Below are 15,994 nucleotides of genomic sequence, written 5' to 3' on the forward strand. Positions count from 1 at the left end.
CTTCCAGGAACATTCTGGATTGCCTGGAAATGTTAGTTTTCCAACGTATTTAATCCAAATACAGACGAGAGGCATAATTTCATGGCGATCGTAGATGATTTCTGGATGTCAGATAGACATTTATGCCGATTTAGGGGTTAAAAGTCCACTTTTTCACTTTCTACCGCATCTCACCTTCCAGGAACACTCTGGATTGCTTGGAAATGTTACTTTTCCAACGTATTTAATCCAAATACAGACGAGAGGCATAATTTCATGGCGATCGTAGATGATTTCTGGATGTCAGATAGACATTTATGCCGATTTAGGGGTTAAAAGTCCACTTTTTCACTTTCTACCGCATCTCACCTTCCAGGAACATTCTGGATTGCCTGGAAATGTTAGTTTTCCAACGTATTTAATCCAAATACAGACGAGAGGCATAATTTCATAGCGATCGTGTATGATTTCTGGATGTCAGATAGACATTTATGCCAATGTAGGGGTCATTTTATTCCAAACATTTGAAATATTTTTTCATTATATTCCATGCATCCGAAGTCGTTTTTTATTTTTTTCAGACATTTGAATTTTTTTCCATTTTATTGCAAGCAATGATTTAAACATTGACCCTGGAAGACACTATTATTTTAAGTGCCTGGAAATAAAAAAAATAATATTTAATTTGTGAAAAATGGCAAAAAAAATTAAATCTTTAGAAATCGTAAGAAATCGTAAGAAAACAAGATGAAATGCCTGGAATAAAATTGTAAAAAAGTAACTCCAAATGGCTGGAACTCAATATGTAATTACATAAATGAAAAAAATAAATAAAAAAGCAGGAGATTTTGATTTTTTGTTAGACACTCCATCCTGAAAAATACCTCAACTCTATAATCAGATAAACTAGAAAATTTTATCCTTTTATAAAATTCTCTCAACCACTCATTCATTTGCTTTTTTTTCCAGGAACACGCCTTCGAATCTAGCCAAAAATACAAGGAGGGCAAATTCATCATCGAACTGGCCCACATGATCAAAGAAAACGGTTGGGACTGACGGTACGAATAGTGTTGGTCCTGTTCGGCACCACCACAACCCGACCATCGAACCCGCCGGTTCGGAACCAACGGATACAGTTTAAGACCGTCAAGATGTTCTTCGCGTGTCCAACCGCCGGTTGGTACCACCCGAAATTACACGTAGTGCAATGCTGCTATAGACTCCTCCTCCTCCTCTTGGTCCTCTTGGTCCTCAATTCAAATTATTGCTTTTTGGATTGGACCTAGTAGTAGGGTTCTTGTGGTTAATAATCTTTCGATATCATATTAGTTAAAAGACGTGTTTTCTTAAGAAAAAACCCGAACATGTAAGTGAGAATTAAAAGACTTTTTTATCAAAAAAAATAAAAACAAACTCTTATCGTAAAAGTGATTGACGTCATATAGAAAAGAAGTTTCTTATGCAGGGTGTCTCGGATGTCATATAAGAGTGATTTTTTTACAGCGGTGTAAGAAGCAGGATTTTTGGTCTTTTTTTTTGATTCTACCTGAAATTTTAAGAAGTTTGATGGTCACATGATCCAGTTTGGCCCAATAATTTCCAAGATATACGCAATTGAAATTTATATTTGGGATAAAGGGAAACCGCTTTCACTTGTCTTGGTTTTCGAGTCATTGACAACTATGAATTGAATTAGGGTCTTGTCCGGGTGCCGAATTCAATGGCGGAATGCTTAACAGACATAAAAACCTAGAACAACAAGGAATCAATGAAAATTAGTGATCTTTAGGTATTAAAAGCTTATGGAAATAGGTTTTAATACTGTCTGGAATAGTCTGGAAAGAATATTTAAACCGTTAAGATATACAAAATTAATCTAGTAGCATTTGACCTGAATATCCAAAGAAATTGGTATTTCCCTGAAAATTTTTTCTATGAACAGATATTATTTAGGGTAGTTTTTTCCAGGCATTTTCAGTCATGTTCTTATGCCTTAGGTATTTGAAATAACGTTTAAAAGCCTGCAATAATTTAGAGTCGTCGTTTATTAATTTTTTTCTCGGGCATTTCAGGTAATTTTTTCGTGTTATTTCAGGGATTTGAAATCATTTCAGAATTGCCTGGAATAATACAAAACCTGAAAACATATTTAAAATATCAAGTCCAGAAATAATTTACCAGCAAAAATTCGGCAATATCCAATTTTGGAAATTGGTATTTCTCCGGAAAAAAAATTCATTTTATTTTAGATATTTAAAATATATTTTTTTAAAAATGTATTCCTGAAATTTGAAATAAATTTTTATTTCGTCAAAGGTTTTGAACGCATTTTTTGTTTTATTCCAAACATTCAGAATATTTTTATTGTCTTTTAGGCATTTGAAATAATATTTAAAATGCCTGGAATAAAACTGGAGACCTGATTTTTATTCATAATAGATTCTTTTAAAATTTTGCATTTTATTTTTGGAATTTCGCGTCATTTTTTGTGTTATTTCAGAAATTTTTAATAGATTTTAAGATGGCCTGATATTTGAAATAATGTTTTATCTATTCCAGGAATTTCGGGCTACTTTTTATGAACTGCACATTTTAAATATTTTCCAGGCATTAAAAATAGATTTTTATATCTTGAATTTTTTGTTTGATCTAGGAGTTTAGGATCACCTTCTAGTACTTTAGTCGAAACACGATTTTAAAAGCCTACAATCGTTGTTTTTTTCATTTTATTGGAATTTTTTATGTTTTACACATTTGAAATAATGTGAAAATAAGTATATATATATAATAGTCCAGGCATTTGAAATAATTGTTTCCTTTTATTTCAGGCATTTCGAATATTTTTCTATGTTTCAGGCATTTGAAATTATATTTAAATAAATGCCTGGAATAAGAGAATTTTTTTTTTATTTCTTTGCAGTAATTTGAAATCATTTTTCTGCGTTGCAAGTATTTGAAATAACGTTTAAAAGTCTGAAATAATTTGGAGTCGTTACTTAACAGGCATTTAAAGTTATTTTTATTTTCTATTACAGGCTCTTCATCGTTTTAATTTTGTTCCTGGCATTTCAGGTAATTTTTTCGTGTTATTTTAGGTATCTGAAATCATTTTAGAATTGCCTGGAATAATATAAAACCTGAAAACATATTTAAAATATCAAGTCCAGAAATAATTTACCAGCAAAAATTCGGAAATATCCAATTTTGGAAATTGGTATTTCTCCCGAAAAAAAATCTCATTTTATTTCGGATATTTGAAATATTTTTTTAATAATATATTCCAGGCATTTCAAATAAATTTTTATTTCGTCAAGGGTTTTGAACGAATTTTTTGTTTTATTCCAGGCATTTTTTTATTGTTTTTTTAGGCATTTGAAATAATATTTAAAGTGCCTGGTTTCAAACTAGAAATGAGATTTTTATTCATAATAAAATCGTGCAATAATTTGTAGTCGTTTTTTCTAGGCATTTAAAATAATTTTTTATGTCTTATTTTTTATATTTTAAGCACGTTTAAAAAATATTTAAAATGTCAAGGAATACAAACATTTATTGTCTACCAGCATTTGGAAATTTCCAGACAAATTGGTGTATCTCGGAAAACATCTCATTCGATCTCAGACATTTGAAATAATGTTTTATCTATTCCAGGAATTTCGGTCTTTTTATTTACTTTACATTTTAAATATTTTCCAGGCATTTGAAATAATGTGAAAATAAATGCCTAGAATAAAATACATGAATATGAGAGCCTACAAGTATTTAAAGTCATTATTTCCCTGGAATTTGAAATAATATTTTACATTTGAATCCAGGCATTTGGAGTCATTTTGATGTATATAACTAGAAACATGATTTTAAAAGCCTGGAATCTATTTAAGCCGCTTGTTAATTTAATTCCAGACATTTCAAGTAATTTTTCATTTTATTCCGGGCCTTTTGTCGTTTTTATTTCATTTATTTGACGTGTTTTATATCTGCCAAGCGTTTGAGGTAAGATTTCGTGCTATTTCAGGGATATTTAAAATAATTTTAGAATTGCCTTTTAGAAATAATATAAAACTTAATAGAAATAAAAAGATTAACTATCTACCAGCATTGGGAAATCTCTATGGATAAAAATAAATTCAATTTCAAAAACCTAGAATCTGGAATTCGAAGTCGTTTTCACATTTTATTCCAGGCATTTGAAATAATTTTTTCCTTTCATTCCAGGCATTTGGAATAATTTTTCTGTGTTTCAGGCATTTGAAATAATATTAAATTAAATGCCTGGAATAAGAGAAAAAGTGTTTATAAGAGCTTCAAATTATTTACGGTCGCTTTTGCAGGCATTTTTGAGCCTTAAGCATTTGAAATATGTATTGTTTAAAATGCCTAGAATAAAACTGGACACATGATTTTAAGAGCTTTATTTATAGTCGTTTAAAAAAAAATATTCCAAGCATTTGAAATAATTTTTGATTTCATTGCAGTAATTTGAAATAATTTTTCTGTGTTTCAGGCATTTGAAATAATATTAAAATAAATGCCTGGAATAAGAGAAAAAGTGTTTATAAGAGCTTCAAATTATTTACGGTCGCTTTTGCAGGCATTTTTGAGCTTTAAGCATTTGAAATATGTATTGTTTAAAATGCCTAGAATAAAACTGGACACATGATTTTAAGAGCTTTATTTATAGTCGTTTAAAAAAAAATATTCCAAGCATTTGAAATAATTTTTGATTTCATTGCAGTAATTTGAAATAATTTTTCTGCGTTGCAGGCACTTGAAATAATCTTTGATTACAGTGGAAAAATATTTTAAATTCTTTCCAGACATTTAAAATATTTTTCCAATGCTTTCAGGCATTTGACATTTTATTCCAGGCATTTTCAGATTTTTTTTCCTGTGTCCCTTAAGCATTTGAATTAATGCCTGGAATAAAACCGAAAATATGATTCTAAAATACCGCCATCGTTTGGAGTCGTTTTTCCAGGTATTTCTGCATTTTATTTCAAGCATTTTCTTGTGCTTTAGACATGTTTAAAATGCCTGGAATAAAACTGTAAAAGTGATTCTAAAATCCTGGAGTTTTTTAAATTTATTGCTTGGAATCGATAAAAATTGACTCTGGAACAAACTGAAAATTAAGTACAGAGAAAGCTTATAGATGTACTGAAAACTGGAAAATTTTATCCAATATACTTTCAATAAAAAAACCAAGAATCCTACTATTTATTTTACCTTCTCTCTCACCCTCAATATGATTTATGAGACACCCTGTAGAGCACTGAGCCCAAAACATACTTTCAAGTTGCTCTCCCCCCCCCCCCCCCCCCCCCGCAACTATTCACCCATAATAGAAAACATATTTATTCCATAGTTTGTTGAATCCAAGCAGAATGACTGACTAAGACATTCATGAAAGAATTTGTTTGTAGTTAAGACCAGTCAGTAGTAGGTCAAAGTTATTTGGGAACAAATGGAGCGAATGTTTGTTTATATATATTAATGGAATCCCTGGAAAGTCTGTTTTAAAGATACATCACACACCGGTGCCGAAAAACTCTAAAAATATACGGTCAAGTCGATAAAATAGTGAATGAAAACACGCTAAAATTAGGTTTTTTGGCACCGGTTGCTTGTTTTTATTTTTCCTGGATGACTATTGATTTTTACTGTTTTTCTTCTTTTTTTTTTCTATCCACACCAGAAGCCTAGATTATGTGGATAGAAAAAAGACGGACAGAAAGAAATACATGAGAGAACTTATCGAAAAGCCTTGTAGATTGTACAAGGTTATTTGTTATATTTGTCCACCCCAATTCAGTTAATTGGTTCACTGTGTCCTATACAGGGTGTGGAAACAAGTATGGAAAAAACGGTTTCTTTTTAAATCGGCCTGAAATATAATATTTAATTAAAAAACAAATGGTTTTCGTTTTTAATGAGACACTTTGTATTAAAATTTAAAAAAAAAACACCCTGTAGACTGCTGATGTTGTACAGGTTAATTATGTTTGCCTCAGTTCACTCAATTGGTCCACTGTGTAGGAAAAAAATTAAAAAAGTGGTTGTTGTAAAGTACATTTTTAGTATACAGTGTGTGACAAAAAAAAATATTTTTTTTTTTAATGTGAGTCGCTCTGTATTAAAACACGGCCAGGTATGCCTGGAATATTTTTCAAAATTTAAATTTAAGAAAAAAAAACAACACAATATTGAAAATATTTTTGTTTTTATGTTTTGTTAAAATTATGAATCAAGTATCCTACAGGGTGATCTAAAACACATAATTTTCCAAAAAAAGAAATTTTGGTTTTACTTTTAATTTTTTGATCATTCTTAAATAAATAGAGGCGGCCACATTGATTTTAAAGAAGCTAATAGAAAAAATACCCTCTAAATTACAGGGTCATTTGCTACCTTTGTCCGTCCCAATTGGTCCACTGTGTAAAAAACAATGGTAAAATTTTTAAAAAAATGCCATTTTTAATATTCATATGCACAGGGTTGTACAAAAAGTAAGGAAAAATTTGATTTTTTTTTAGGTATGCCTGGAGTATAATATTTAATTAAACAAATATATAATTTCCTTTTTCAAGGGACACCCTGTACATTATTGGTGTTGTACAGATAATTTGTTAGTTTTGGCCACCCCAGGTCACTGAATTGGTCCACTGTGTAACCAGTAAATGGCAAATATAGCAAGCGATTATTATAATGTACAGTTTTTTTTTGTATACAGGGTTGGGCAAAAAGTATGAAAAGTTTGTTTTTTTTTAATGGGTCACCTTGTATTGTCCAGGTATCTTTGGAAAAGTCGATTTCCATTTTTGTATAATGGAACACCCTGTATTAAAAGATCACATACCTATGAATATAATTTTTCATATAAATCCAATTTTTACTTTCTAAAATGCCCTGTACAAAAATTTTCGAAAAAAATTTAAATAAATAATTTTTTGTCAAAATCACCCTGTAGATTGATTATATTTGTTTACTCTAGTTCTTTTAATTTGTCCACTGTGTAAGAACAAAATGGCGAAATTAAATAAAAGCAAGTGATTGTTGTAAAGTACATTTTTCGGTATACAGGGTGTGACAAAAAAGATAAAAAATTTTTTTGTTTTTAATGTGAGTCACCCTGTTTTAGGTATGCCTGGAATATAATTTTTTTATTTAAATGAAAAATGAGCTAAATATTGAAAAATTATGAGACCACCCTTTATAAATTACGGGTATTGAACCCCAATTCAATTTTGTGGCTCACTGTATAGAAGGTGACACAGTGAAATTAGGTTTTGTAAAATACAATTACATATACAGGGTGAGGCAACTGTAAAAAGCAAGAAAGATGTTGCTAATGGGACATCCTATATGGGAATATGCCTAGAAGGTTGGGGTTTACAGTTTCGAAAAAAAACTATTTTAATCTTTTAAACTTTTTGTAACACCCTGTATACAGACTTAAAAGAATGATTGACAGGTCGATTTTTCTAATGACTTATTTGCAATTTGTTTTTACTTTTTAAAACAACCTGTATAGAGCGTGTGCACTTAAAAAAACATATATTTTTATTTTTAAATATACCCTGTAAATTATAGGGTCATTTACTATCTTTGCCCAACCCAATTGGCTCTGTTGGTCCACTGTGTAAAAAACAATGATAAAATTTCATCATGTATGTACAGGGTTGAACAAAAAAAAATTGAGTACTTAAATTATAAATTGACGCAAAAATTATGGATCGTGTATACAGGGTGACCTAAAAAAACATAAATTTCCAAAAAAAACAACAATTGGTTTAACAAAAATTTTGGTTTTATTTTTAATTTTTCAACGTTATAAAGTATTCAGGGCGACCAATATACTTAGTTAAAATATACAACAAAATTAATAAAAAAAGAACTATTTTGATTTGACACACCCGGTAGTTACTATACAGAGATGTTCAAATATGATTATTAATACAATTCATTAGTCTACTGTGCGAGAAAAAACTATAAAATGCAACAATTTTTCTCTTAACTTTTTTTTATACAGGGTGTGGCCGAAAATATCAAAGAATTGTTTGATGAAAGATCCGGTATTAAGATACGACCTCGAATATAATTTTTAATTTAAATATAGAGTGTCTTATTTTTATTTTTTTTACTTTTTCTGTATACCCTGTATACAAGCACCAAAAAAAAAATTGAATTCTGATTTTTAGTATACAGGGTGACCAGTACATTAATTTGAAAAAAAAACTGAAACATACAGTGGCTTTATTGGTCCACTGTGTAAAAAAAAATGGTAAATTTAACAAACTCCTATATACAGGATGTAGCAGAAAAAATAAAAATAAAGATTGGTTGAATGGAAATCCCATTAAAGAGATATACATAGTGTCCTAACCAAGTGTCTCACATTTTTAAATTATGAAATTTTTTAACTTGGAAGGGATATAATTATTTTATTTTAACGGAGAGACCCGGTATAGGATCACTTGACAATGGCATTCTATGTCATTTTTTGACACTTAACTTTGAAATTATTTAATTTAATTGTGCACTAAAACTCGTATACAAACGAGCAAAATTCCAGAAAATGTGTGATATTTTGTACATTTGGCAACGTCGGATGCGTGGTCCCATGCGAACTTTAAAACGCAATTCGTAGTGCCGCGTTGCCAAATTTATAAGAAAAACGTCAATTTTTATTTGTTTTTTCACTCATAACCTAAAAATTAACCTTTTCGGGTAGAATTTTTTAAAAATCATCTTGTATATATAAAAATAGTCCTGCTCGACCAGTATCTCGTGATGTATCTTATAGATAATATACAGGGTGGCCCAAGCAAGAAAAAAGGTTTCGACCCTGTATATTTTTTTATAAACCTTCCCGTATTAATTGCTCTGTAAAGTGTATCTGTGGTAGCGAAGAAAATTTGTCTGTGTTAATGTCTGTGGTACAATACTAAAAATAAAATTTAAAAAAAAAACCTTGTTTCCTCGGTTAAATGTGGTGTGTCGGCAACACTGTATCCATATATTTTTTTAAAGAAATTCGGCAACTTTATTATTATCGATGTGTGACAATCCTTAAAAAACAAGTAAAAGTCTTTTATGCCCCAAATTATTGGCAATCACGCTTGTGACACACCACGTGTGACCCTCACGTGTGATAGGTACAGAAGTGCGTAGTGGAATGTGTAATTTTTATATATTGAATGACGTAGGGAGTATACGGGGGTGTTCGGGAAAAATGCGTTTTTTTGAACACCCTGTATAAGTGCCTGTGAAGTGCGTTCTTAGTTGTACAGTAAGTACCAAAAAATTTTGGTTTTTGGAAAAGTAGTGAAAGAAGTGAAGGTTTTTTGAGTCGTTGAATTTTTTTTTTTTTAAATAAAATTGGCAACGTCGATGTTTTGTCCAATATTAAGTATAACACAAGTCAAGGTGGCATGTTGCCACGTTTAACAAAAATCATCAATTTTAAAGGCCTTTTAAGGCCTTCTTGTGTGTTCCTGGGATATTAATTATTTTCCATTTTTAACCAAAATTGAATACATTTTGGTATTTTTTATTCAGGCAAAAAAAAGGATCTTAAATCCAAAAGTTAACCTCAAATTTTTTTTCGAAAATAGATTATGCCTATTAGTCAGATTTGGTGTGCAACGTTTCGATTTTTTTTCTTGTAAATTTGGCAACGTTGAAAAGATTATCAGTCGTCCAATATTAATTGACAATTAGTACCACGTTGCCTTACTTCTAAAATTATGATTTTTTTTTAAACTTCTTCGATGCTACAAATGACGTTGCTCTGTTGCCAAATTTTTTTTAAAAGTCATACATTTTTGGATTTTACATTAATAACCAACAATAAAAAACTGAAACATTGATGATCAAATTCAAGTATCCATAGGTTCACGTTTCGCGCTTAAAAGCATCATCAGACGACCTCAACCCTCAAATTTCAAAAGTTTTTCAACCTAAATCACGAAATTGACGATGATCTTGAGCATCGAAACGTGAAATGCCTGGACGAAAATTTTTATTTTATTTGAAAATTTCCCAAAAATCAGTTTGGTACATAGTGTATAAGTCTGTTATATACCGGGTGGCCCAGAATTGTGTTGTGAGTCGACAAACAAATTCTAGGGCCTTTTTAAAGGGATTTTTGACCAATTAAGTGGTCATCCATTTTTGAAGAAGCATTGAGCATAGTATACAGGATAATGGAAAAAAAATTAATTGGCTCAAAAATGTACCTGGTTTTGAAAAATTGCAGAAGTTTTTGTTTAAAGCTTGGTTCGACCTCCCTCTCACTCTGACACACATACGTCATCACTTAATAAACGCTATTCCCCGATTGATCTCTACATTATATATATATCATCTTCCCCACTGTATAATTTCGCCTTATATACTTTCGCAATAAAAATTACAAAAAAATAAACAAACCATTATTATAAAAATTACACTTAAGGATAATGTCACTGTAATCGCATATAATATTTTTGTATTTAACGTGTATAACGAGCTCTGTAGTGATGAATTTTAAAATTTCGACGCTGCATTTAGTCGGAAATTGTGTTTTTTGTTTTGAGAATTTATTTGGGAAATATCCCACTTTTTAAGTGGAATTTCGAGAGATGATAAAAAGCACGTTTTTTTCGTTGGTTTTTTATACTTGGCAGTTCAGAGTCACAACAAGTAAATTGTTTTAATTAATTAATTGTAGATTGTAATGAGTTGTTTCTATTTTATTATTTGATTATCGTGTAAAAGGTGTCTCAAATTGGGCATAGTATTTTATTTAAAAATTGTGGAATTAATTCTCTAATAAAAATCCTTTACAGGTAAATAAATAAATGAAGGTAAATTGGTGAATTATTGATCTTTATGGATTCACACTATAATAGATCACTTTTTGTACCACAACCCTTGTTTTCTTCAGTATTTGACCAATTTACCCACAAATCTTTGGTCAAGAATTCACCAGAATAATTTGACTTAACAGGGCATTTATTTAAAAAAATTAAAAACCTTATTTTTAAGTTAAAGGGTTGCAATTTATTTTCCGGCGCATTCACCAATTTCGCCTACTGCTTGATGTACGTTCGATAACGTGGCAGAAGTATTTGGTGGATGCGCCGGATTTAAATGCAACTTTGATGTATTCCAAACGTTTATTAGTTTTTTGAAAAAATGAACGTTTTGAGTTTTTCGGAGGCCATCATCATTTTTTTTGTACCTGGAAAATTGATGTTACTAGAAAGAATTTTAAAAAATGGTAAATCTGCTAGACCAATGACACACAGGTGCATGCACCGGGTTTGACAGCATATTTGATTATGATTGTTTTGATATATTACGGTTTTGAAGATTGTTTAGATTAGTTTATTTTAAAAAGCGACGTTTTGAATTTTTCGAGGACCATCATCGATTTTTTTATCATGAAGAAAATTTGCCATTTTAATATCCATTTTTCTTGGTTTTTAAGGTACGCGAGAAAAGCTCAAAAAATAAAAAAAAATTGAAGGAAAATGGTGGATGCGCTGGACCAATGACACACAAGTAAATCATGGATACATATTTGATATATTGCAGTTTTTAAGATTCATTAACTTCTTTAAAAATTGAACTTTAAAAGCGACGTTTTGAGCTATTCGGAGACCATCATCAATTTTTGTTCATGTAAAATTCTTGAAAAATTTAGGTTAATAGTAAAAACTCAAAAATAATTTTTTTTTAAAGAAATGGTGCCAGGTTAATACAGTTTTACAATAAATCAGTCCCTGTTAATCTTCTTTATGGTATATTTTTATATTGAGGATTTTAAACAAAAAAAAAGCAAATATACATTGCTCTTAAAGGTTGATAAATAAAACTTGAAAATAAGATGAGCTTCAAATAGCGTTCTCAAAATTCCATTCTCCTGTGTGTGAGGCTTTAGAGAAGTCGATGTAAAAGGCATGGACCTGAATACCTTCCTTTAGAGAACTGGACAGAAAATCAGCAAACGTTAGAAGATTTAATTCGTCCAGCAACAAAGCGAATCTGTTGATTGATAAGTTGTGACTGAAGAGAGAGATACATCGATATATCGCAGAATAAAACTGTCAAACATTAGGAATGGTACTTAATATGCTGATAGGTCTGCAATTAATCACTGAAATTAATCACATTAAAAAGGAAATTTTTTTCAATTATTAAATGAAAGAAAATGGTGGATGCGCTGGTCCAATGACACACAAGTAATTGGTGGATGCGCCGGGTTTGAATTCATATTTGATATATTGCAGTTTCTCAGATTCATCAACTTCTTTAAAAATTGAACTTTAAAAGCGACGTTTTGACTTATTCGGAGACCATCATCAATTTTTGTTCATGTAGAATTCTTGAAAAATTTAAGTTAATAGTATCAAAAATAACTTTTAAAAAAATGGTGGATGCACTTGTCCAATGACACACAAGTAATTTGAATTTATTTAGTTTTCTTTTATTTCGGTGAATGCGCCGAGTTTGAATGCATAACTTGAAATATTGCAGTTTTATTAGTTTTCCAAAAACTGGACTTTAAAAGCGACGTTTTTAGTTTTTTAGGGACCATCATCAATTTTTTGTTATTTATATGGAATTCTTGGGATCTCAAAATCCTTCTTTTTTTATTAGATTTGAAACGTATGTGAGATGATTAGGAATAAAAATTCAATTAAATAAATGGCGAATGCGCCAGGTTAATATAGTTTTACAATAAATCAGTCCCTGTTAATCTTCTTTATGGTATGTTTTTATATTGAAGATTTTGAACAAAAAAAAAGCAAATATACATTGCTCTTAAAGGTTGATGAATAAAACTTGAAAATAGGATCAGCTTTAAAAAGCGTTCTCAAAATTCCATTCTCCTGGCGCATTCACCACATTTGTACGCTCATTTCATTCCTCAAAAAAAAATCTTGTCATTGTTAAACTGTATTTACTTGGCGCTTTCACAAATTTGTTACATTTTCGGAAAAAAAAAATTCCAAGTTGAAAAAAATTGAAGGTGGCCTCGAAAAACCGAAACGTTCCTTTAAAAAAAATAAATTTTTCAAAAATAAAACCGCAAATATTATGGTTCCAGTTATTCTCGTTAAATTGTAATGCCTTGCCCGGCGTATCCACCAACTTCTTTCACTGAACACTAATTTTTTATTTCATTCCAGGAATTTGGAATATTTTTTTTTTGTTGTGTTTCAGCCATTTGAAATAATGTTTAAATCGACTCTTGGCATAACAGAACACATGAATATAGACGCCTGGAATCGGCCCGGTGCCTTCACCAATTTATTTTGCCACGTAATCAATTAATTTTCTACTATATTATTTTCGAATTTTTACTCCTAACCGTACTTTTTTTTATCTTACACTTGCTGGTAGTTAATCAAAAGGTATTTAAATCCCAAGAATTCAATATATAAAAAAAAACAAATTGACTGATGATTTCAACAAAAGGCAACCCAAACGTGCAAAGGAAAATCTCTAAATATAATTTTTTTCAATTATCTTCTTAAATGCAGCGCCTTGCCTGGAGCATCCACCAACTTCTTGCATCGACCATCTTTCCATAATTTTTTTTTTGCTTTCAAAATATTTATTTTGTTTCTAAAAACAGATTAAAAAAAAAGAATCTTATAAGATCAACAGAAAATGCTTATTGCGAAAATTTCACTCGCCCGGCGCATGCACCAATTTTCTACATCCACTATTTTCGTGTAATTTTTATTGCTTGCCCAGTCTCCAGTGAGTTTGCTAATTATTAGAGAGATAAAGAGAGTTGATGATGGTACCGTTAAATATAAACCCTTTATTTTTAGGTTTTTCTTCAATGACATTTAGTAAAAAAAAAAAAAAAAAAGAATTCTGAAAACCTGTAAAAAGTAACATTTTTTTCATTGTAAATTTGGAAACGTTTCCCGGCGTATCCACCATTTTCTCCTACTTTTTTTAATTTAATAGTGCTGGTCGCCTGTAAGGGATATCAACATACATATTTGAGACATCTCTCGATAACATTAGTATTTACCTTCCTTAGAAAGAATCTGTTTTGTTTATTTGTGATAGTCTTTTGTGATATGTTTTATTTTTTTCATTAAAAAAAAAAAAGAAGGAAATGCGTTAAAATTTTTTATAAAGGGTGCCATATTTAGTAACCCTATAAGGCCTCCAATATGTGCCCAAAACCCACTAATAAAGCAATTATTATTAAGTTGTATAAGGGGTTTATGGACATATAAGTTAGTGTGGTAGAGGCATTTCATTTTTATCCCCCTCCCCTCCCCATTAATAATGCAATTCCTTTTTTTTTAAAATTTAAGTAGCGTCAATTTAATTATTCTCGTATTAATTGTTTAACCAATTTTGTAGGTTAATAATAATAATAATAATGATATAGACGTTACGTGTGTAAATGTCACCACGGTTTCATAATCATACTGCCAGTAGGTGTTAGTCGGTGTCATAATATTCATTATATTTATGGTAAAGTTAATACTTTTTTTGTATTGTTTTTCCTCTTAGTTGAACGTTTTAGCCAATAAGATTTTTTTTTTTTAGTTTAATCGAGTAAAACCTATGGTTTTTTGTAAACTTACATAATAAACTTAAATTAATAAGTAATGTGTTGTTGTTTTAGTTTTTTACACGTTTCACGCTAGTTTTCAATTATAGTTTCAGACCTTTGGAGTTTTTTTTTATGGTAAACAAGTACAAGAGGAAAGTCCTATGTCACTCTTGGAGTGGTGCTTGCGCGAAGATATTTGTGGGCATTTATCTTGAATCGCTGCAGGTTGTATGCGTCGGGAAACATGTGTATGCGTCACAAAACATTCTCCAGATGAATGAGTCCCGATACAGCGACGTCCTTGGGGTAGGCAGGTGGACTCGATGTTGATGAGCCGCAACTGCTAGACGCGTCTTTCTTGCCGGATCAGCCCTGGGTGGAATCAGGCCTGCCAGCTCAGAGGAGTACCTACCGTGATAATAACGGTAGAATAAACAGAGAACAGCCACCTTTCTCCTGTGCTCCAGACTATATCCAGACTCTTTGTCAGTTCTGGTTTGTCGATAAGACGAATAGCTCTCTTCTGTATAGAATCTAGCAGCTTTAAACTATGCTTGGGTGTAGAGCTCCAGACATGCGAGCAATAGTCGAGGGAAGGGCGCATTTGAGTCTTATAAAGGGAGACGTTAATATAAATTTATTAGAAAAAGATGATAACCAAGTAGCAAGTTATCATGCTATGATGAATGCTCTTGGTTTTTAGTCATACATTAATTCAGTAACAAGAAATATTTCAAAAAGTTGCCTTGATCATTTGTTTATAAATCAAAAATTAAAGTCCAAAATATTATGTTTTGAATCTTATATTATAGAAGAGGACATCACAGATCATAGCCCAATAATGCTTCATATAAGCCAAAAAGAACCAAAGGAAAATTTAACATCAACACAGAAAAAAAGAAGTAAAATTGATATCTCTAAATTTAAACAGCTTCTACAGAATTTTGATTGGTCAATTGTATTAAATGAAAATAACTCTGAAATTGCTACAAACATTTTTTTAGAAAAATACCAACAGTCATTAGCAGATGCAACAAAAACTTACATTCTAAAAAATCCAAAATACAAAAAAATTAAAGCATGGATTACTAATGGTATCATTACCTCAATCAGAACAAGGGATAAAATGAAGAAAAAATTATCAAAAATTATTGTCCCATTCTAGAAAAAACATATAAAGACTACAGAAATAATTTAAACAAACTTATACATAAACAAAAAAATCAATATTACAAAAATCAAATAGAAATTAACAAAAATAACATGAAAAAACTTTACGAAATAATCAAAGATGCCACTTATGAAAATTGTAATAACAAAGACACTTTTCTAAATATAAAGAATAAAAATAATGCAAATTTCAGTAGTCCACTTGAGGCATCTAATTATTGTAATGAGTACTACATTAATATAGGGGTTGACATGGAAAAAGCAATT

The 15,994-nt window shown here is 30.4% G+C and overlaps 1 protein-coding gene across 2 annotated transcripts in view; it reads left to right on the plus strand.

Annotated features, from left to right (window-relative positions):
* The window catches only part of LOC126737945 (protein yippee-like 2), a 63,046-nt gene extending 48,433 nt beyond the window's left edge, over nt 1-14,613 (plus strand). For both annotated transcript variants that reach the window (XM_050443064.1, XM_050443065.1), the window contains one exon: nt 949-14,613. In XM_050443064.1, the coding sequence (XP_050299021.1) occupies nt 949-1,038 (90 nt within the window). In that variant the 3' untranslated portion in view covers nt 1,039-14,613. The remainder of the gene's footprint in view (nt 1-948) is intronic.
* Nucleotides 14,614-15,994: the final 1,381 nt, after the last annotated feature.

This window comes from Anthonomus grandis, chromosome 6, assembly GCF_022605725.1.
Source record: "Anthonomus grandis grandis chromosome 6, icAntGran1.3, whole genome shotgun sequence".
NCBI lineage: Eukaryota > Metazoa > Arthropoda > Insecta > Coleoptera > Curculionidae > Anthonomus > Anthonomus grandis.